Source organism: Coffea arabica, chromosome 9e (genome assembly GCF_036785885.1).
Source record: "Coffea arabica cultivar ET-39 chromosome 9e, Coffea Arabica ET-39 HiFi, whole genome shotgun sequence".
Classification (NCBI taxonomy): Eukaryota; Viridiplantae; Streptophyta; class Magnoliopsida; order Gentianales; family Rubiaceae; genus Coffea; species Coffea arabica.
In genome coordinates this window covers 266,386-290,132 of record NC_092327.1, presented here as the reverse complement: position 1 = coordinate 290,132, position 23,747 = coordinate 266,386, and the positions used below count along the sequence as shown (strand labels likewise).

Below are 23,747 nucleotides of genomic sequence, written 5' to 3'. Positions count from 1 at the left end.
GAAACGTTCAGTGGAAGTTGATGCAAAATCGGAGCAGAGCTGGAAATTGAACCAGAAGTGACCAAATGGTCACTGTAGCAATCCGGCCGGAATTTGGCCGGATTTGTGGCCGGATTCCTGGCCGGATTGTGGTCAGAAAAGGCTGCTTTGTACGCGTAAAACTCAATTTCACCTCCACCAACTCACATGCGTTGCTAGACATGTGAGAAACATCTCCAGCTGTAAAAGGAAGGTGGAGGCCTCATTTCTTGACCATCTTTCATCATAAAATAGCCAAGATTGCAAGATTGAAGGGAGATAGGGAGTCCATAGCAGAAAAATAGAGAGAGATACGGGAGAAGCTTGAAGTTGCAGAAATGTAGCTCTTTCATCTCCCTAGTGTTAGTTTAGCTTAGTATAGAGTAGTGTAGCTTTTCCATTCTTGTTTATTATCTAGATTAGGATGAAGATGGAGGATGAAGAAGGCAAGGAAGAAAGCTCATGTGACAAGGGTTGTATTCCTTCCAATTCTTTATCTTTTGTATTTGATCCCAAGTTTAGTTAATATACAAGTTCTGGATTTTGTGTTCAATATGTGTTTCTAAAGTTTATACCTTGGGTTTGGTTGAACTTTCTATAATTGTTAGTGTTTATTATTTGGTTATTTGACTGCTATGATTTGAGCAAGTTATTTAGCACTTTAGCTCTTGAAATCATGATTAATCTGGTACCATTAATTGTGATTATCTAAGGTGTTGTTTCTGCAATGAAAATTGAGATTTAACACTAGTTCAAGAAGTGCTAAACATAGGGAGTACACTCACGAAAGTAGAGGTGCACTTATGTGGTTTTTAGTGATTCATTTCATGTAATTTCATTGAAGAAATGAACTTGTAGCTAATTTCATAACCATGAAAATAGGTATGGATTAGTTATGAGTATAATTGATTCACTACGAAAGTAGGATTCAAATGCATAAGGAAATTACACCATAATTAGCCTAGATGTAGTACTCAATGATCCAAATATAGCACTTGCATGAGTAGTTAGGGATACCACAACCTAAGGAACTTTCATTTGTTAATTTCTTGTATAAGTGCAGTAGGTTAAATTTCTTATCATTAATTGATAGTCTAAATAATAGAGAAGCTTTAGTAGTACCGGTAATTGCAATCTTCCTTGTGGGATCGACCCTTAATACCCTATACTCGCTCACGATTCGTATACTTGCGATAAATCGCGTGTGGGGTATTTAGGAGTTTATAAATGTAAAACTTGATTAGAATGAGGCAAAATTGATATGTATACCCTGCGCACGTCAATCACCTCTATCCCGGGCCCCGGGTTGGTTAAGTGGCCCTGGGCCCTGTCTCTCAACTAACCGTTCAAGAATATCAGTCATCTTATTAATGGCAGTAACCACTTGGTTACCCTCTACATTCTCTTGTCTCTGGGTCGGCCCAGTTGTCGATCCCTGGTCATCCCCTTGAAGTTGGGCTTGCCTAATCCCTTGCCCACGATTTCGACCACTCCTTCGTCCATCAATAATCCTAGTTATGCTTGGTGCAAAAAATAAAATAATTACGCAAGGAAATCCTTAAAATAGAAGCCGGCATGAAAACATTGGAAATAACATTAACTAACATATATTACCACTTCAAAATTCATACAATTAGCAAGTCACAGGGCATTTACAAAAAATATAGCACACAGGTGCTATAAAAGTACTTTTAGTCACATACGACCAAAGTAAAGCCAAGTGTCTCAAAAGTAGGCCACACAGTCGAACAAAAATACAATGGCCTTGGCACTAGCATTACCCCAACTATTTCTAGCTACAAAAGTCAAAAGTGTCATCGCCCCTAGTCGAATCCTCAGTAGGGCTATTAGGTAGGACCTCCTCCTCAGGGTCCTCCTCCACCACGAGTTCGATAGTAAATAGGTTTAAGAGACTCTACGTGGCCATTAGCATGACCATTACCATTAGCAGCAGGTTCCCCATTTCCATTCTCCATCCCTGCAAAACTACCACAATTTTCGGGTTAGAAATTTAAATTCACTAACTTGCTCAAACATCACTTAAGGTATAAATAAATTATCTAGTCACTATATTCGAGAGTAAAGTCTTTAAGATATCTCCCCAATAAATCTTTAAACCTAGGCTCTGATTTTTATCCCTACAAGTGGTCACTTAATTTTCGAACCAATTCCACAGTTCGGCATCCTAAACTTTTAGTCTAAAATACACCACAAAAATCTAAAAGCTAGGCTCTGATACCAACTGTGATGCTCCCACTTCTCCCAAGCGCGAATCAATGGGTATCGGCAGGACGCCTGCCCAGTTCTCGACAGGAATCAGTACAATTTCAGTTCAACCTTAAAGTATAATAACTAATAACCATAGACAAAGTAAGAAAAATAAGTCGTTTCCATACATAAGTGTTCAATCTTACATCACAAGTTTCAAAATACATCCACTTTTTCCAAAATATACAACTGCCAAAAGATGTCTAGTCAAATACATTGGAAAACCCTAATCAAAGTGTCTCAAGTCGGCTTCTCCATAACTCTTTTCATTTCGACTTCTGTTAAGGGAAACAAATCTAATGGGATGAGTTAACGCTCAGTGAGGCTAAGAAAACATGCAATCACATAGTTCAAGTAGCAATAGCAATTAAACAAGAAATAAAGCTGTGACATTCAATCAATTCACAGTTTTAAAATAAACACACACAATGAGTATACAGGAACTCTCAGCAGTTAGGCTCCACTTGTTTCGCCAAACCTCATTCAATTACCTCCCCGCGATGACACTCCGTCAACCGGGTCGGCATTTAAGTCCGTAGAACTCCATTTACTTCACAGTTCCGTCCACCATAAACCGCACCGGGCCCGAACTTCTATAAAAGGCACTATTATGCAAGTAGGCCAAGCAAGATCTCTCATTAGATCAAGTTTACAGTTGTCTCATGGTTCATCGAGCTTCTCAACCAAGCCCCTGCTGGCTCAAGTCGCAAGGTCGGCCAATTGAGATTTGGGCGTCCCCCAGTTCAGTTATAAGTCGAGAAGATTCACTCCAATGATATGCAGACAGTTTAGTTATAAGTCGAGAAGATTCACTCCAATGACATGCAAATAGTTCAAATACAGTTCAGTTATGAGCAGTTCAGTTCAGTTGTTCAATCAGTTAAAAGAGAACGAGTGCGATAAAATACACATTCGACTCAACAGTTATAAACCATTCAATCCATAAGAAGCAATTCACATAATTGCAACAAATCATGCACTTGACACTCACCAAATTGCAATGAGGAAGTAAGTGCAAAAGTTCTTTAATGTTCGGCTTCGGGATTCTCTTCAAGATCCTCTTGAGCGCCTGAGCAAATAATAATTGACTATCATTAACTATTACTAACCCCTTGCTAACAAGGAAGAATGTACACTTGTACGATACTAAGAAAATATCATGAAAGAGAACCTTAATTACTCGAGAATCGAGACTCAAAAGTGGGTTTTAATAATACAAAGAAAACTGATTTCCTCCATGAAATCGAGTTTAAAATGGTCAATCAATAGCAAAGGATAGGAAAAGTTTCCAAAAACTCATTTCCCCACAAGTTGGAAAAATTCAGTTTTAAGTGATAATTTTTGAAAAATCAGATCTTGCACTCAATAGGTCCAAAATTGGAAAAATTTGTACCGTTAGAAAATAGGTTCAAAGTACTAAAAGTTTTTAGAAGACACTTTCCCAAGATTCTAAACGGAATATAATCATTTTTCAGTACAAAGCGGCTGGTTTGAACCAGCAAGACAGTTTCAGTCGTGCTTTTCAGCAATCTTTGGAAATTCGAAAAAAATTCATAGAAAATGAACTAGCCTTTGAAATTTGTAAGAAAATGTGAGTTCTAAACAAGGTTTCAAATACAACAAACAAAACTAAATTCGGATTTTTGAGCTCCAAGATATAGTAGCTCAAAGTCGGCTGAAATTTACTCACTGCTTAAGGATTTCCAGATTTGAAAGGCCAACTTTGGGACTTCAGTTGGGTATCGAAATGATTTTAGAATAACATTAATTTTGGTACACTAAGAATTCCATATGAGGGCTACTTTTCTATCAAATTTCATGTAAAAATTCGTACGGGAAGGTAGTTAACAAAACTACCAAAAGTTTAGGAAATTTCCAAGACAAATCTGTCTTGTTTTCTTCTCATTTTTCAAATATTTTGTACAATGAAATCAGTCCCAATTCAATTCATTTGTGAAACTAAGGTCCTATAAATATCTAATAAATATTTGGCAGGTGATTGACACCAAAATTTTCGAAACAAAATGCCCCAAATCAAAATAGGCCAATCGGCTAGCAAGAAGGATGGGTTTTCCCGATTTCCAGCTTTGGCTCAGTTCGAGAATTGGACCATATCTCACTCAATACAACTTGAAATTGAGAATGGTTGGTGGCGTTGAAAACTGGATTCAAAACTCCTTAATTCATCAGAACAAGTTGTTTTCAAAATCAGTTCTCAAATAGTTCAAATTCAAGCCACAAGTTGCAGCTTCACACTGCCATTCGAGCAGAATAGCAGAACAGTACAGGAGGCTTTGATGAACCACTACGGTTCACTTAGTTCGAACTAAAAGGTGCATTTTATACCTATGGAAAGCTACAAATGTTTAGTTTCAAATGCCGCAAACGCCACTTGATTTTGACGTCTGTACAAAAAGATATGTTCGATCAAAGGGACACTGTTCAGACGGCCTAAACACGTTTTCCAGATTTCTTTAAATTTCGAAAATTCAAGTTTTGCTCCACCAATTCAAATGATTTTTGGGAGAAACTTTCTACACACAACATACAACATATATACATCAGTTTCATAGTCGTTTGAGCATAAAAAATTTAAAATATTGGTAAGGCAAAAACAGGACAGATTCGGCCATCCTCCAAGTGCAATCTTCCTTCGATTTTTCTATCGTTTCTCACCATAATCTTTTCATCTACACACATAACAATCATTATCAAGCATTTACACCTCATGCCCGCTACCTAGAAGTCACCTCAAAACCTCTACCTAAGATTAAAGCAATAAAAAAATGGATTCCTCAAGTCCTCAACCTAGTTTCATGCATAGGGTTTCAAACCCTTGCAATTGAAGCTCCAACTTTGAAGAAAAATGGAAGGATTCAAGGTGGATAAAAGCTACCTCTTAGCTTTGAAAAAATCATAAATTTTTTATCACAAAAGCTCCAAGAAAACCGCCAAGATGAAGTCTTCCACCAAGCTTAAGCTAATCTCTAAGTGATATGGAAGTTGAGTGAAGATTTTGGAGTGAAATTGTGCAAGAATGGAGCAAGAATGATGAAGAGCTTTCTCTTCTTCTTCCTTGGCTGGTTTGGCCGGCACTAAGAGAGAGAAAAGAGAGGTTGGTGTGTTGTGAAGCTTCCCTTGGAAGCTTCATGAATTTGTGGCCAAAATCCTACAAAAGTCAACTACGAATAGTGCTCGCGCGCGCGAGTTTCGTATCTATTTTCTCTCGGGTTTGTTTCACTTGTGCACTAAACCTCTAATGTAGTTCCTTTAACGCTATAATTATTCACTCTTAGTAGTCTAATATAAGTTTCTTAAATCTCCACTTAGCCGTTCCGGCTCGATTTACGCGAACTTCCGATTCGCGCACGATAAAGCGAGATTTAAAAGTAATTCATATAACGATAATATACTTAACTAATACTTGGGTAAATAATTATAAAAATAACTATTTTAAAAATAAATATGAGTCCTCACATAATCTATTATGGATCATTCTCAATTCTCCAAGATTATTGCTCTCTCGGATCGAATATCGCCTCGAAAACGTATACTCGTTATTCCTTGCGAACGAGCCTTCAAAAAATTAAATTTAATAACGGGACGTTTTTTTAAAATACGAGTAAGACCTTTTTCCATGCGAATGAATTTAAAATGGTTGAAATAAGTTATTCGGAGAAAACAAGTGAATAAATTTTTTGATAAACCAGTAAAATAAGATAAAATAAAAAAATTTTCGGGTCCTCATATACTAACCTTATTTTCTCAATCAAATTCCATATAAATGCATAACCTTATCAATTGGGCTTTACGAATGAGGGTTTCAATAAGCTCAAGTTCGATCCAAAAGAAAATCTTCTATATTGGCTTGAACTTGGCTCATTTAAAATGCTTTAATGGGTTGGATTTTATTCAATTGAACGCTAACTTAGCGAAAACTTGGCCAGTTATTTAATTTAATTTAAAATTTAGACTCAAAAACTAGGTTAAAACCTATTTTTAAGGACTCGCATAGGCTAAGTTTGAGTGAATGCAAATTTTTATATACCAAAACCCTTGATTTACTTTATAATTCTAAAGTTTCAAATTACTTTATGTTAATACAATTTATAAATTATTAAATTACTTTATTAAAATGATCTTACAAACTAAGGGGTACTTTCATCATTGAAATAGTAATTCTATCTCATCCAATCTCTAACCAAACATAGGATAGGGTTATTTTTAAATGTATCATATCCAATCTAGAGTCAACCAAACACTAGGTAACTTGGATTATTAATCCGAAGATGACTCAACCCAAGATTAATAATTTAAGGATGAGTCATCCCATCTCATCCAATCCGTGAACCAAACGAACTCTTGTGTAAACATCAAAATCGCTCGTTTCCCTAAATGATCTCTAAATCAAGAAGTTGTTATCCCTATCATCTTATCAATTTATCATCAGTGATTCTAACTAGCATTATAAACCCATAGGCCCACCAAAAAGATCTCGAATTGGGTATGATTTGTTTGAATTTAGTTTTTCAAGTAATTTTGGAGAATGGACATATTTTGGACATGAATTCACATTTTTTTAATATAATTTTTAGTTGTATATTTGATTACAAGCCTAATATTTTTGTAACATTTTGTATGATTAGCCGAACATAACTTAGAATTTAATTTCAATATTTTTGAAACTTATAAAAATATAAAATAATTACGATATCATGCTGACATCAGCGAATTTTCAAGAATGGTCCGATTGATCCAACTAGTTGACTTCTAACCCAATAGTTTAGCCAAGTCGTTATCCAATCCGAGTTTAACAATATTGTTCTAACACAGTGAATTCAATACATGATATTCCAGATTACAAGCTTAATTCGTAAAATATCGTACCATAATTAATCTATATAGAAAAGACATGGGTCTGCCACAATTTTGAGACTATCATTTTAATGACTATCAAAGTTCTTCTCAAATGCTAGTGATATAACGCCTGAAGGTGTTTGGGTGATTCAAGGAAAATTCAATGTCTATTGATACCCCTTTTTCTCGTTGTTTTATCAAAATTCAATGTCAGGGAAGCAATGTTGGCATATTAAATCAATGCAAAAAATAGAAATCTCTATATTATTATTTAGCTGTCTTTTAGTGAAGCTAAGTTTTTAGTAGTTTTATTGGAGTCAAGTTATAGTAGTTTTAGTTTTTAGGATTTAGTATTTTATTTGGAAATTTGTTTTGGTGTAAGACTTATTTACCAAGTCATCTAATCGATAAATAGGGAATTTTATTATTATATTAGTTGAGAAGAGTGAAAAATTTGAGAGCATTGTTATTATAGCGTGTGATTAATATATTATTGTTGATATTATTTCTCTTTTCCCACACATTTGTATGTGTATAAAATGCCTCCCCCTCGTATTGGTTTTGTCAAATATATCTCCAATAAGTTTTTGGTGAGTTTTTTGGTTTTTACATCTGGTATCAGAGTCCCAGGTTCAAGGGTGTCCAAGAAAATTGAAGAGTTGTCCCAATTACAAGATTAGTTGTGGAAGTTTTCTGCTGTAAGAGTTAGAGTACAAAAATTGCTGTTGTGAGAAGTCAGTTGATTGACTTAAACCACAAGATTGGTCATGGAATATCCAATTGATGAAGATTGGACCATAAAATTGGTTTGGAAGAATTGTCAAATTGATTGTGGTTGTGAAGACAGAGATTAGAGAAGAATCTTGTCAATTAAATTGTGATTATGAAAATCACAAAATGAGTTGTTAATAAATTGACATCAAATTGTACGACGAAAACAGTCTATTCAAGTTCGTGGATTATTGAAATCAGAAAAGTATTTGAAAATGAAGAACAAATACAAAGTGATATTGATATAAATTGCAAGTAGATTATTGTTCGAGGTGGTGGTGAACCAGATCCAAAAGAGGGCAATGTTGCCATATTAAATCAAGGTTCAAAGATAGAAATCTCTATATTATTATTTAGCTGTCTATTAATGAAGCTAAGTTTGTAGTAGTTCTATTGGAGTCAATGATGATGGACCCACAGCTGATCAAACTCCTCAAGGTTCGAAGGTTCCAAGTTCCAGTGAAGGCCACAATTTGTTTCAAATGGTCCAATAACAAGAGCTTGTGCTAAGAAGGTTAGAGAGTCATTTCAAACCTTAGTTCGAGATGTACAAATTCAAGTTAATGATACAAGCAGCATTCAAGGATTTGGAGCAGGATGAAACAACACTTCACACACTTATTCAAGTCGTTAATGCAAGTGAAGTGGACTGAGGAACCAAAACCGGGGGACAAACCGTTACAAACCGTCGGATGGATACTAACCAAGGGAGAGTCTGTAGAGAAACCGGTCGCGAATACGTTTGCTTTTCCTTGGTCGACATTCTATGACTAAACCATTGAACCAAACTGCAGGAGGTTGCAGAGCAAACCGTCCCCCGATTATGTGTCAGACCAGTTTTTTTTTAAATTTTTAGCGATTTTTATAGTTTCAAACTATTTCCTATTTTTTTAGCATTTGTTTAGGTCCTGTAAGCCTATAAGTTATATCTAGCGTATTTTAGTACAAAAATACTAGTACCTTTAGAGTTTAGGAGTTTATGTCATTTTAGGAAAGTAGTTAATTATTTTTAAATTAGTTTAGGATTTGAATCTTTGTAAAGGCTATAAATAAAGCCTTATCCATGTTACTTTCATATATTAATATGATTGAGAATTTCCGGCAAACACGTATGTGTTTCGTAACTCTCTTATCCAAGAGATCCAACTTGAGTGCTTGAGAATTCTTCTTGAATGTTCTTTCGACTTATCAACCAATAAGTCACAAATTAGTTGTGGCGTCTTCTACCAACAACCTTGGTTCAATATCTCTATTAAGTTGTGGGTCACGATTAAATTCAAGGTTTATAATTTCGTGAATTAGAAGGGTCAAGAGTTTCTGCAACTATAACTTGATTCTTCATCTAGATTCGTGGCTTTGTGGAATATGAATTCATGTCTTTATTGGTGGGTTCGTATCGGTCAAGTTATAGTAGTTTTAGTGTTTAGGAAGTACTCTATTCGTTCCATTGAAAGTATCATACTTTTCTTTTTTGCTGTTCCAAAATGTTTGTCATGTTTGACATTTCTAACTACTTTATACTACAAAATTTCCCTTATACCCTTCATTAATGATGCATAAAGACAAATATGATGGGATTGCTTTCTATTTTTTATTTTGACCAGCACATGATTAAGGGCAAAAGTGAAACAGAAGGAAAAATTTTTTGGTGGAGTGTACAATGCATAAAAAGCACATATCCCCAAATATAACTAAATATATGGGAAGAAGGGAGTAATATTCTATTAGGATATTTTTTATAAGGGTTATTATCACTTTACCCCCTTAAACTATATCCCTACTATTAGTTTACCCCCTAACATTATCTTTTAGTCACTTTAACCCCATAAGTAATTCAACTCAATATATTAAGAAATTTTGTACAAAAATACCCTTTTATTTTATAGCATTACTACATTGTTATTATTACTTTATTCGTTTGGATTGTAGTGATGCAATCCAAAACTCAATTTGATTACATTTCATATTTATCTCCAATAAACTAGTGATTAACATTTATTGTCCTTAAATTTACACATAGACACACATTTTCTCTTTCATATATATAAGGTGATTAAGTAGACACATATTAATCAATGTATCTCTATACTTCAACTCTACTTGTCTTTTTTGTACACAATTACACCAACCTACTTATGTATTGTGGCATTTTTAACTCTTTAATGCATTTCTTTATATTTGTCAAGTTTTGATTTCTTTCTATAAATTAAATCTTTAAAATGCATAATGTACTTGACCAAAATTTCTAAAATAACACTCCTTGTATTTACAGCTTTAAAAATAGGATAAATTACACTTTACCCCTTGTGATGTAGCTAATTTTCACATAACCCCCAGTTTTAAAAACTATATATAACTCTCTCATAGTTTGAATTAAAGTGATAAAATGATAGAAATGATCATCTGTAACGGAGCCTATGAAAATTTCAAAATTACCCTTGTTTAAAAACTAAAATGACTTAAGTGACCAAAATATATAAACATATGCATGATACTTTAATCCATTCTCATCTTAATCCATAGAACTTTTGGTTAAATTTCAAATGATATCAATTAGAACTTTTCTCCATTAATATACTTAAATTGCCATATGAATGTACACAATCACAACTATTGCAACTCTATTTGATTAGACACTTTTCCAAATTGATTACACTTTTTTTTAAAAAAAACTAACATGTAAGACGACCTCTCTTAGCAATTGTTCATTGGTCGCACGTTAGCCAAAACCGTATCAATTATAAAAGTGGAATGAAAAGTCATATTATTACTTTAAACAAGTGGAAATTTCTATAACTAAGCCATAATTTGTGTGTGCAATATGTTCAACATAATACTTTAATGTATATATGACGTCACGGGTCAAATTACAGACTAGCTACTTTTGGTTGAACCAATGATCCTTGTCCTGATCATTTTTTTGAGTCAATGAATGGGTTCAGTTATAAAGGACATAACGAATTTTATACTACATATACAGGGAATGAAAGAAAAGAAAAGAGAAGGAATGGCCTCAGTTTTTTTGTCCTATCTATTCACAGTTACTGCTATTCCTTTTTTTTTTCAGTTAATTATTTCTCCTTTTAAAATTGAACCAATTGTAGCCAATTAGCCGATTCCACTGGAACCAGACAACTGCAGGTAGGTTTCATAGCTCAATCTTACATGACTAGAAAAAACGTCAAATATGTATAGTAAAAGCCTCAGTATTCGGTCAACTCGGACTAGACCAGTTCGAGCAGTTTTTGGTTTCTTTATATATCGCCCATTTGTCAATGTAATAGAATGGCTTGAAGATGGATGAGATGCAAATGGCTTGTCTATAAGCTAACTGATACACAGAGTCGATAATTATGATGGCGAGTAGAAGTGGCAAAATGGATTCATATCCACCAATCCATCCATATAAACCAACCTTAAATGGATTTGGATGATCCATATAAATTCAATGGTTTTAAATGGATAACCATTTAAATCCAATTATGTTGGTGGATTTAAATGGATTATCCATCTTATCCATATACATCCATTTAACTTAAAAAATAGAAAACACATTTATAAAAATGTGAGATAAAATCTTGTGGGACCATCTATTCTTTTCTTCATAACTTCCTCATATGTCAAATTAATTTTGTGGAACCACCTATTCTTTCCTTCATAACTTCCTCACATGCCAAGTTGCCAATAACATTAATTGCATTTTATTTGCTTCTAGTTCCTAGACTTCTTCCATCCTTTTCAAAATTATATTTTAGTCTCTACTCTTGTTTTTTTTTAATTAAACTCTCATGTAGTAATGATTGCAAACATTTATATTCTTAAGTAAAGAAAAAGCGAGAATGCATCATGCAGTGTCAAAATAATTTTTATTTTTTTAATTCTTTTATTTATAAAAAGAATTTTTCTAACGAGTGTCCCCGCAACATTGGTTAAGATATGTAAATGACACCTTTTTTTTTCTCCAAATCCTCATACTTGCAATCCCTCTCCCCTTATCACCCAACCCAACTATCCAAAAAAAAAAAGACACCTAATTTACTAAGTAATATAAGGTAGCTTGTATATCAATGGTATAATAAGGAGTTTCATACATTTTTAGGTACTACGTGCACATGTGATGAAAATATTTTACTTGCCAAATAACATAAGATTTCTTATTAGAACTCCACTTTTATTCAAAACATCATCTTGAACAGGAGTGCAAAAAATTGGAAACGTAAACTTCTTTTTACTGTAAAGCCGTATTCAATTCATTCAAAAGTTATAAAAATATAGCCAAGTTCTTAATTGTTCATTACTTTACAAAATGATACTTAAAGTAATGACGAAAGGTTAAATTGACCACAACAGTTAAATTTTCTTGGAACTAAACTAATTTTACGAAGAACTGAAATAGAGTAGTAGTACAAGCATTTGTTATTACCAAAAGGTTTTAGGTGATTTAAGGATAGAACTTTGGGGATCTGTATTTTTTGAAAAAAAAATATTTGGATCTTAAATTTAAGATTTGGGAGAGTAAATGGATAAATGGATGGATCATGGTTTACACAATCCATTTAAATGACATCCATTTAGATCCATTTATTAAATGGTTTTAATTGGATTGGATCAATTTGATCCACTATCCATTTAACTAAAACATTTATCAACCATATATCCATTTTGCCACTTCTAATGGCGAGTAGCATTAGATTTCAATTCAATATGATAGATGCTAGATAGGTAAACATCTATAGTCAATAATACTATATATATGTGTATATATATATATATGTTGCAAATGAGATGCAAGCAACATTTCTCAAAAGGGATGACCACTTCAAACTATAATTTCCTTCTCATTTTATTATGCAAGAAGAAATTACAATACCTGAATACTCAGAACAAGAGAAACATTAATGACATCTTATATTGGTCAAGTAACACAAGTACAATTGGAATTTTCAAGAAAGTTATGCTGCTGATACTACAATAGGACTTCTAACAACATGACCAGCTCCATCACTCCACGCATACCATCCAAATTCAAACTTTGTCTCCTTTATACTTGCAGCAACTTTTACTGTAATACTGAAGCTTTGTCTTTCCCCTATTTTACTAAAGTAGAGTTTTGTTGGAAGGATTTCAACAGTATAGCCCGGGGGTGGTACAATGCTTACTGTGTAAGTACTATTACCCGTACCAACATTTGTGACAGTTCTACTCACAGTCATGGTGCCATTGAGTTTTGCAATTGCAAGTGAAGGGTAATTAAGATTACTGGGAGGAGGTACATGCTTTGGACATTTGAATGATGGATCGAGAAAAGCTGTGCCACTACTACAAAGGAAGAGAAGGTAATCAGTGTAACTTGCATCATAAACAAGTCCAGGATCTGCAGCTTTTGATGGTTGAAAATGGCCAGCCCCGTAGTGAAAAGGAGTTGCTATATTTCCAGCTGCATCTGTTATTGGTATCTGTACATTGTTGACCCTTCTTGCTGTGTAAAGAAAGTCAAAAAAAAATTGTACAGATGAGGCGAAGAAGAAATAACATACTAACCTATATGTCAATTAGAGATTATATTGAACAGGTGTAAAAACTAAAAAGTATTAGAAATGTACAACCTGTGGTCATTAGAGAAGATCTTATTGCAGCACTACTCCAATCAAGATGTATAGCCTTTAGCAATGCAGCTACGGCAGAAACATGTGGGCAAGACATAGAAGTTCCTGATGCAATGTTATACTTGACAACTCGATGATCTTGAAGAAGCTGAGTTGGAGGCGATGCCTCAGTCCACGCGGCCAATATGTTTAGTCCTGGAGCAGTGATATCTGGCTGGTAGAATGAAAGAATTCAACCAACTATTGTTAATAATATGAATATTTTGTGGAAAATAAAACTAATCAATTTAAATATTTGAATTTTAAAATCCATGAGAGAACTGTGCAAAACTAGATTGGAAAAAAATAAAATGAAATGGGTATTCTCTATCATAAGCTTAAATGGCTAATCTCGTGGATGTTTGACAAAAGTGTAAGTATTTTGGTTAAGAAGCATAACTATTCTTATTTTGCTGGACGAGTTAAACTTGTTGAGTTATAAGTTTTAAGGAATTGAGTTCAAGAGAACAGCTACAATTCTTTCTGTTATGCATCTGGAGATGTAAAGGAAAAAAAAAAAAAAGAAACTGAATACCAAATTTGGATGAGGAATACTTTTTTAGAGCACGGTATGCTAGCTTATTCCAAATGATAATATATCATTTTCTATGTAATAGACATGAAACTGTTAACGACACAAAGATTACTCATACCCTTCTCAAAATAGGGTGGAAGGAAGAAACACTAATATTTCTATGCAGAATAACACCTGTATTGTTTTGAATCTTTGGAATTCCTTCCCCCGAGTGCAAGAATATTGTTCCGTTACCAAATTATAGATCGCATTAATTTACTTCAACAATAATTGCCTAGAGAATTTTCATGTTAAACAGTAATATTACCTTGAGAATATTTGGTTCAATTCCATTTGGACCTAGTGCTGTGAAAGGAGCCATAAATGGGGCTGGTCCAGTACCAATAATAGTTCTTCCTGGGAAAAGTGTTGCTGTTGGATTTTCATTATTCAATATATAACTCACTATTGTTGCTCTATCATTCTGAAGCACAGTTGTTCCAGGGAGTAGGAATGGGATTTCATATACCCCTTTTCCGAAGTAAGGGTTGCCAAAAATGGCAGCCACTCCCCCTGCTCTTCTTACTTCCAATGCCTGAGAAATGAATCCTACCCTGCAGAAAACAACTTTGCCTTTGACAAGCTTCTTCGAAAGCGTACCAGGAAAGCACCACCTGTAAGGTTTGTTCATAAGTGAGTAGAAATGGTGTATATTATCCAAGGTGAAATCTTAAAAAAAAGGGTAAAGAAACTGAAGAAAGGGTGAAAATGGAAACCCGGTAGTCAGATTGGTGGTTTTGCCCGGGATTTCCACATGAACCGCATACACCAAAGGATACTTCTTGGTCTTCCTAAATGGCGTTACTGTACGCCCCTGTTGTGAAGATTAAAAAACAAGTTTTGGTATCATATAAACAAAAATAATTTACCATGCATTATTGTTGGAAATGCCACTAAATTTTTTTTATTTGTGCATGTTGCAATTGATGGACAATGACTCTTCTGATTAAAGAAAAGTTTTTTGGCAAAAATAATGAATGGCAAGTACTATATAGCAAATGATATAGTACACTTGTCACCATTTCTTTTACAGTTAGTGATCTTTTTGTTAACATATACAGTAAGTGTTCTCTGAGTGTGGTAAAGATCTAAGTGTTCATTTGCAATCTTAATGTTTAATCTTAAGATTGTTGGATTATCTTTTAGTACCTGAACAATCAGGCCATTTCCCAGCACAATTGTTGATTGAAATATTCGATCAATGCTACTAGCACCAACGGAGATGAGCCACGGAGCTACATTTGTCACAGATGATGGAGTTGTCCCTGAATTACCAGCAGCGCATACCACGATGATATCTCTCTTCAGGGCATGCAATGATCCAATTGCAGTGCCATCTTCAGCATACGGAAAGCTAGTGTTGCCACCAATGGAGAGGCTAATAACATGAACACCATCCTTGATGGCATCGTCGAAGGCAGCAAGCGTATCACCTTCCGGGCATACTACAACATCTAGAGGATCAGGTTGCCAACAGACTTTATAGATGGCTAGGCGAACAAGAGGAGCGCCACCTGAGGCAGTACCATTGGCGAATCCACCCAAGGAAGAAGCATATGGAACTCTTCGTCCTCCGATAGTTGATGCTGTATGAGTTCCATGGCCATTTTTGTCTCTAGGTGAACGGAATTCCATTTTTTCCTTAACAGGGCCAAGTTCAGCCTCATAATGCTTTAGATAGTATCGAGCCCCAATTATTTTCCTATAACAAGTAATGGAAAAAAAAATTTCACAAGACTTTTTCATCTTTTCATTAGGCAACATTTATTAGAACAATTCCACCCAACCATAAAAAAAGGGAATAAAAGGAACCATCTATTAATTGGCAATGATCACATCTGAATTAGAAATTTGGAGTCACCAGAAAATCAAGCAAAAACTCATCTGTGCAAAAACTATCCTGGAGGTTTGTTGGAAGTGTCCGACGTAGGCGGTGGTGAAGCTGAATGCCGATGGTTGTTCAAAGGGTAATCCGGGGATGAGTGGCGGTGGGGGGTTGTTCAGGGATTATACGGGGAGGTTCATGCTTGGGTTTTCGTGTTACTTTGGGGAGACTACAAGTCTTCAGGCGGAGATGAAATCTCTCCTGTTTGGTGTTCGTTTAGGGGTATCCCGTGGCTTAGGAAGGTTGCATCTGGAATCTGATTCACTAGTGCTGGTCCGTATTATTCAGGGAAAGGTTAGGCGTCCTTGGCAGTTGCAGAGGGAGTTACTAGAGTTGCAGCAATATAGTCGGTATTTTGAAATAGTCAGTATTTTGAAACCGTGTCTCATTGCTTTCGGGAGGCTAACAAGCCGGTGGACAGATTGTCTAATGTTAGAGTGGAGGCTAGGTGTACTATGATTTATGAGCACTATAAGGCATTACCTAGGTTGGTGAGGGGTGATATTACCTTAGATGTGTCTGGGTTTCCAAGTTTTCGTAGATGCCGTCGGTAGGGGTTGGCTAGAGATGGTTCAGGGTGATTTTTCTTGTACTTCTGGGGAAGGGATGGTCCCGAAATTTGTCCTTTTTTTGGATGCATTAATAATATTTTTATTTTTATATAAAAAAAAGACTGATGTGATTAGCCAATGCACTGAAGGTATTCATTTTTAATTAATATTCTTTCATTTTCTCTCAATGAATTGTAGGAGGAAACACAAATTGTGAAGAGTAAATTAATGCCCTATGGATCCTTTTGCTAAAAAAAAAATGTTAAAGAAGCCTAGATATCTTCTTTTACAAGATACTTCACACAAGTGTTCATGAATATGAATGAATTTCTTTAAGGGTTAAAGACACTGCCTCCTAACATTTGATGTCCCTTGTACTTTCTCAATTATTTTTGCTGCACTTTACCCCTTCTGTTTAGCCATATCAGCTATTACCATGTTTCAAATTTACCCTCATCTCCATTTTTCTTCATTCTTCTTTTTCTTGTCCAAGCTTCTCATATCACCATATTTAGCAGTGCAAGTTTTTCTTTTGAGGAAATCAAGAACTAAGTTCCAAATATATTCCACTTTTATTGGAAAACAAAAAAATTCACCGTCTTAATTAAATTCAAAACCTTTGTTATTGTTAAAAATATTCCTCCTCAGAGTAACATTAACAAGACGAGGTGAGATACCAATGTGATAAAATAGCTCTCATATGCATATCATGAACATTTGAAAATTTTGATAGAAAATTTTTGTATTGTTAAAATTACATGGTATTATTATTTTAATAATATTTTTTTATTTTTTGTACATGAAATGATTTTATTTTAAACTCTAAAATAGATTCGAAAGGCATGTGACTTTTTTAATTGGTTAGAATTTACTTTTAAGGACATTCTCCAAAAACAAAAAATGAGATCTTATTTTCAAGTATTGTTTCTACTAATTATTATTTTAAAATCATTAGTTTTTTTTTTTTTGCGAAAGTGTTGGTCAAAGGGGGGAATGTAACAAAAATAATGTTACAGGTGAAAGTGCAAATGGCGCCAAACTTTAGGGGGTTTAGTGCGTTTAACTCTTAGCCTGCCTTCTTTCGCATGATTTAATCATGGAAAGGAACCATTGAATTGAATGAAGAAAAGGGGATCTCACCTATTGCAATGGGAAGAGTTAAAGGCAATCCCTTCTTGACAAGTACCTTTCCAAGATTTTGGAACAGGTTCCATCCCTTCATCGTTAAAACTTCGAGACTCTGGCCATATACCTGGTCAAAATTAAGTATAGATAGATAAAACAATCCTATTTTATGCACAACCAATTCCAAAAATGTGATGTGCTAAGTCAAATATGTTCCACAATCAACCATTCCTGTTAAATTAGCATGCACGCTATCACCTTTTTTTTTCTCTTGCTTTCTCTTTTAAAACATTTTTTTTATTATTCATGTTAGCCAAAATCATTGTGTTTGCGTGCAAGTTGAAAATAGAAAAATTCAAATTTTGAACTTAATACTGAAAACTGAATCGGTTTCATATGTATGTCTGTATGCACGTATACTGACACTAGAATTCACCAAAATTATTAGGTAAAGTTACCGCTGTCAAGGACTCCAACGATAACATCTTTGCCGTAGCTAGCTCTCTGAAGTAATTTTTCTCCATTCACACGACTTAAGTCACCATTTGCTTCAAGTAAATTGGTGAAATCCCACGATCTTGTAGTTTGTAGCCGCAATCTTCTTGTTTGGCTACGGAAAACCGAAATCACTCCATCCATTTCTGCCAAGACAAGAGTAGGTTGTTTTCCATAAGCACGGTACAAGACCAGTTAGATGTCTAGGTAGGTTGGCATTAAAATTCTCCCAAACATTAGATGTCTAGGATAATATAGACAAGAGTAGGTTGTTTTGTTTTATGAATGGTAGAATCAGTGGCGGAGGCAGAAATAACTTTTAGTGGGAGAAAAGATAATATAGAATATATTTACTTTCTTTTCCCCCTAAAAATAAGGACATAACAACAATATTTATGCAATAAATGAAAATGATAAGAACTCCGCTGTGATTTCATGTAATATCATATTTCAAAATATCCATATAACTCCTATGATTTTTATGTAAAGTGGAATTATGATGGATAAAAGCCTCCATTTTTGTTAATTTAAATACCAATAATACTCTTACTTAACTACTAAATGGAAAGAGGATCTAACCACTTAGCATAAAATCATGGAAGATTATGTTGATAAATGCAAAATTATAGGAAATTTAAGTGGATATTATAATTTCATCAAATGCGTTTTGGAGCATAACTGAGTCCATCTTCATAATTGAATGTGTTTTCATTCGGTTTTTCTCTTTGTAAAAAAACTTCGAATGAATTATGAGTATATTTTGAAATGTTAAGAGAGATCGACGTAATAATATGCAAAACCTACTGAGGGGATTTCTTGTTTGTTTCCCTGTACATATATTCTCAAATCACACCGTCAAAATTTAGAATAATGTGTTTGGTCACTCTCTCTAATTTGGCAGTTAAAATCAATAGGAGGTTAACCAATATTTCACTAATAGGGTTTTGGTGTTAACAAAAAGTGTTAACATTTACCTTTGCAAAAATACACTTCCAACATTTACCATTATCTATTCATATCTTATTTGGAAAACCTCCCACTCATATATAACTATCACTACACTCCTCAATTAACTGATTAACTAATCCACTAATAAACATTGCATCACCTCCCATAAATCTCTTTATTTTATATCTTTTTTATTATTTTTTTTTCTAAAATATGCACACAACCCACTAGTGATTCTTAAATGTGTGCTGGTGGGTGTCTGCTGAAATTAAACGAAATGATTGTTATTATATTGCTGGAAAAGTTGAGCATGGGACAGAGGAAAAAAATAGTTCAATCGCCCACGGTGAGCTATGTGAAGAGTTATGGCCCTTTAGGTAGTTTTCCCTGATAATTGTGGCTAACAGTTTTCCTTTTTTTTCCCTGATTCCGAGGCCCTATATTGGTTTTGGACACCCTTTTTTTTCTTTTTTTTTTTTCCCTTTTTTTTGTGTTTAATTTCCCTACTAACCTGACACCGTGGAGGCTTCTTCTGGTGTAAGGAATGCCGAGAAGCCATTGATTATGTGTTTGTAGCTATGAATAAGACATGTCTCAGCTTCTTGTTTTGAACCCTTAACAGAATGTAGAAATGAGTGATGGTGTTCCTCTATTTCTTCAAAGTTTCTGTTCCCACTGTGCTCTCCAAGGTACACTATATACACCTGCAAGAATTGCAATAATGGAGTGATTAATTAAACTACAGAGAGAGCCAATCAATAAATAAGTTGATAATTCAGGAGATATGAAGTGAAGACTTCACCTGCCGTTCTTCACATAAGGCTTTCATATGAAGACTAATGAGAAGAAAGCATAAAACAACCAAATATTTCTCCATGAATCTTTTGCTGAAATTGCAACTCGTGATGATGAACTTTGCCTATTCCATCATTATATTTAAAGGGTAAGAATCGGCAGTATGCTATCGATTTACTATTTTTATTCTCATATGGAACTTCATTTTTCCATAACATGCGTCCGTGGAATTGGCCAATTCAAAGTTCACCAAGAGATAAAAACTTGTGCTGAAAGTCTTCTCCCAAATTGACAAAAACATGTATGTTAATTACTTATGTCAATGTCAAGAATTTTCAACCAGTGTTTAATTTTACGTAAACTTCAGTGACTGCCTAATAGTTCTGCTGTGATTGGGACATTCAAATTTTGAAAGGAACGGTACATTTCTTTTCTTTTCCTCGTAATTTCATGACTGTTCTGCTTCGCCACCCTTGCGCAGCAAAAAAGGTTAATCATACTTTGTCCCCCTGAGTTTTGAAGGTAGTCACCTTTTACCACATCAACTTTAAAAATATGCACTTCACTCCCTACATGTGAACTGGTCAAACATTAGAATAGTTAACTCCATCCACAAGACTGATTGTAATGACATTTTTTCCCTTCTATTATTGTTCAAATACAAACCTTGATAGTATATTTATTTAACATTACAAAAGAAATCAATTAACTGAAAACTCCAATGTGCTTTATTAGTAGTCAAAGTTGAAAATAGAAAAAAAAAAAATACACTCCTTTTAATATATTCAATCAGAACATAGCAAGAATTTCTCTAGTGACTTCGAAATTTAAAACTTTAGCATGGCCTTACCAGTGGAGTGAATCAAGCGGACCCACTCAAACTGTTTAGGACTAACAAAACAAACTTTAGCATAGTAATCTACTTCCTATGTCCCTTTCTCAGTGGTCAAATATAAAATGCATATATTGCCTTTGTCTTTTTTCTTTTGTCAAATATCCCGAAAGTGTCACTGTTAAAACGTCTTGTAGGTAAAATTTATTGAGAATCATGAAAAGTCATTTCAGAGAATTTAACAATTAGTAATCTTTTGGGACTTATAGTAGATAATTGTTATTCGACCACAAAGCTGAAAACGAGGCAAAAAGAAGTGGGAGGGCTGGTGTCGAAATGGAGAACCTATGTTGCTAAATCACTTCTGAATTTTGGTTAATTAACATTGATACAAAACAAAAAGTTACTTAATTAATTAGCAGGCCTATGGATTCAGATGAGCCAATTTTCAATACTATAATTCCATATTGAGTTAACTAACCAAAATAATCAATTCCTAATACGTATTAGTTTTCCGTTTAGTACAACTGGTTGACCATACATCGTTTAATGGAGTTGCAGCAGCTCGTCACTAAATCATCGTGCAATTGGAAATGGATCAATAAGACAAAAGCATAACAGTGACATGAGAAGTTCATGATCCCAGGAGGGCAAAAAAAAGAGTTTTTCTAATCATAATAGAAAGGGGCATTCATAAATAGTACTCTTATATATCTGCATAAGCTAGGATGTTTACTCCACCAAACTGATCTGTTGGCTTTAGTTACGGGAAAAAATATTCGTAGTTGGTTTAATAATCTATAACCTTGCGACTGTTGATAATTTAACTTTCATATTATTTTCATAAAAGATAAATCTTAGTTTAGAGTTTAGTATCTTCTGGTCACGTTCAATGCTTAAGATATATACTATGTTGAAGCATTCAAGGATCATACAAGTTGATATATAGTAAATTATTCTTAGAGAATATACTATTGTTTCAGGTGCAAGTTGAACATTTTCTATTCCGGCAGATGGTGAAAGGATTAGAAATTTTGAATAGAAAATGAGGATTAGATTTTCGTTCTTGACTAATTCATATCCGAACCACATGCGATATCAACTTCAAATTACTTTAGTTTAGCAGTGTGAAATCGTGAGGCTGGCGCTGTTCTTGCCTTTACGATTCAAAAGCTGTAAACTGAACTCAACATGGGCATGTTTTGAGGACTTTGATGCTGTGACAGCCCCACTTCCCCCTAAGGTGAATCAAAGGGTTCGGCGGACCGCCTGCCCAGTTCTCGTCAGGACTCGTTCATTCACTTCAAATAAAAGAAGACATAATCTCGAGGATAAAAGAAATAATAAATCCCAAACTAGAACATATACTTACATTCATTTCTATTTCAAAAGTAATACAATCCCAAATAATATGAAAGTGCTCAGTTCTTAATACATCCAACCTTATCCAAACACTAGAGCGAGTACAAAAGTAAAATTCAAAAGAACTAGACTAAGTTAGTCTATACCAATCTCTCGCCCTTGCTCGCATCCCCTGTAAGGAAAACAAAACTAACGAAATGAGCTAAAAACCCAGTGAGGTCTCGTACGCATAATTAAAACAATTAAACAAGGACATTAATCAAGTAATAACAAGTCATTCAAAAAACATTCACAATATAAAACAATGATAACACATTCATTAAAAGAATACATGCTCACATGGAGCCCTTCATTCATTCCACTAATCATTTCCTTATTCCTCCAGCATTAAAAAAATAATTTCATTTGTAAGAGAAAACCCCTTCATTGTTCCGGCCATTCATTCGTTCATTCATTTTATTCTCCCCCTACTGGACATTGGCCAGTCTCCATCAGACTTCGTGGTCATACTCGAGTATACCAAACGTTCATTAACCCAAGGTCACCAAATCGCCCGACCGAGTCCGCTTCTGGCTCGAGTCGACCGGCAACGAAGGGCAAGGGTCCAATTCAGCCAAAAGACTTACATTCATGCGCAAGTAGCATTTAATCATTCATTCATTGAAAATTTCGCATTCGTTTAGGTCGAGTGCGATAAAGTACACACTCGCCTAGCAAAATTCATTTTGGCAATCATTAAAAACATTTAACACTTAATCAAACATTCACAAATAGTCACATAGTCACGACAATTCACATAGACATAGAAAACATAATGTACAAAGAACACTCACCTATTTAATCAAAATAACGTCCAACGTATTCTTCCGAATACACCCTCAATCACCAAAGAACCCTAATAATAATCAAAAGAATACATTATGTTTCAACCATCAAAGAGTTGAGTGATTCAAAGAAAATTCGAATACGTACTAGTATAAAGTATAAATATGGTTTTGGTAGTGAAAAGAGTACATTTAAACCAAAGAATATAAGTAAAATATTTGTAAAACTTATGCTCACTCGTAAAACTTTAAAATCCCCATTTGAGTCGAAGTGACAAAGAAAACGTATTTCTATTAGTCGTAAATTTCATTTTTCCAAGGGTACAAGGTCAGCCAAGTTCTCACTTATATACCTCGATAAAAGAAGATGCAAATATCCTAAATGGTTCACTTGGTATTCGCTCTCAAGCCTTACTCGAGTCGCAAGTATATCTACTTAGTTCTCGAGCGTAAATTTGGGCAGCACGCCCTATGTATTTACCAATTTTCCAGCCATTTATGGCTTCACTCGTTTCCTCAATCAGTCCCAAATTCACACACAAAATAATCTCATTTCAATAGCCATTCAATAGACTCAAAGTCATACAAGTACAAAACCAAACTAGGAACATGTGCGGAAATGAAGTTTGAGTCAAGAAATAAAAGACAGATTTGACATTGTTTTACGTAACGGACACAACTAAGGCTATGCTTATCGGATTGTGATGCAATTTATACTGTTTCGAAGCTAAGATAAAGGGCTACAACTTTGATGAAGACCACTCAGTCCAGTTCGTAGTGTAGCTAGGTCACAATTT

The 23,747-nt window shown here is 34.5% G+C and overlaps 1 protein-coding gene across 1 annotated transcript; it reads right to left on the bottom strand.

Annotated features, from left to right (window-relative positions):
* Positions 1-12,732: 12,732 nt before the first annotated feature.
* LOC113710132 (subtilisin-like protease SBT5.6) lies at positions 12,733-20,115 on the bottom strand. Its single transcript, XM_027232969.2, has 9 exons — positions 19,940-20,115; positions 19,649-19,841; positions 18,153-18,335; positions 17,710-17,821; positions 15,283-15,835; positions 14,850-14,947; positions 14,402-14,747; positions 13,521-13,734; positions 12,733-13,393 (listed from the first exon to the last, which is right to left on the bottom strand). Exons 1-9 carry the CDS (start codon positions 20,012-20,014, stop codon positions 12,867-12,869), a joined length of 2,301 nt encoding a protein of 766 aa, XP_027088770.1. The 5' UTR covers positions 20,015-20,115; the 3' UTR covers positions 12,733-12,866.
* Positions 20,116-23,747: the final 3,632 nt, after the last annotated feature.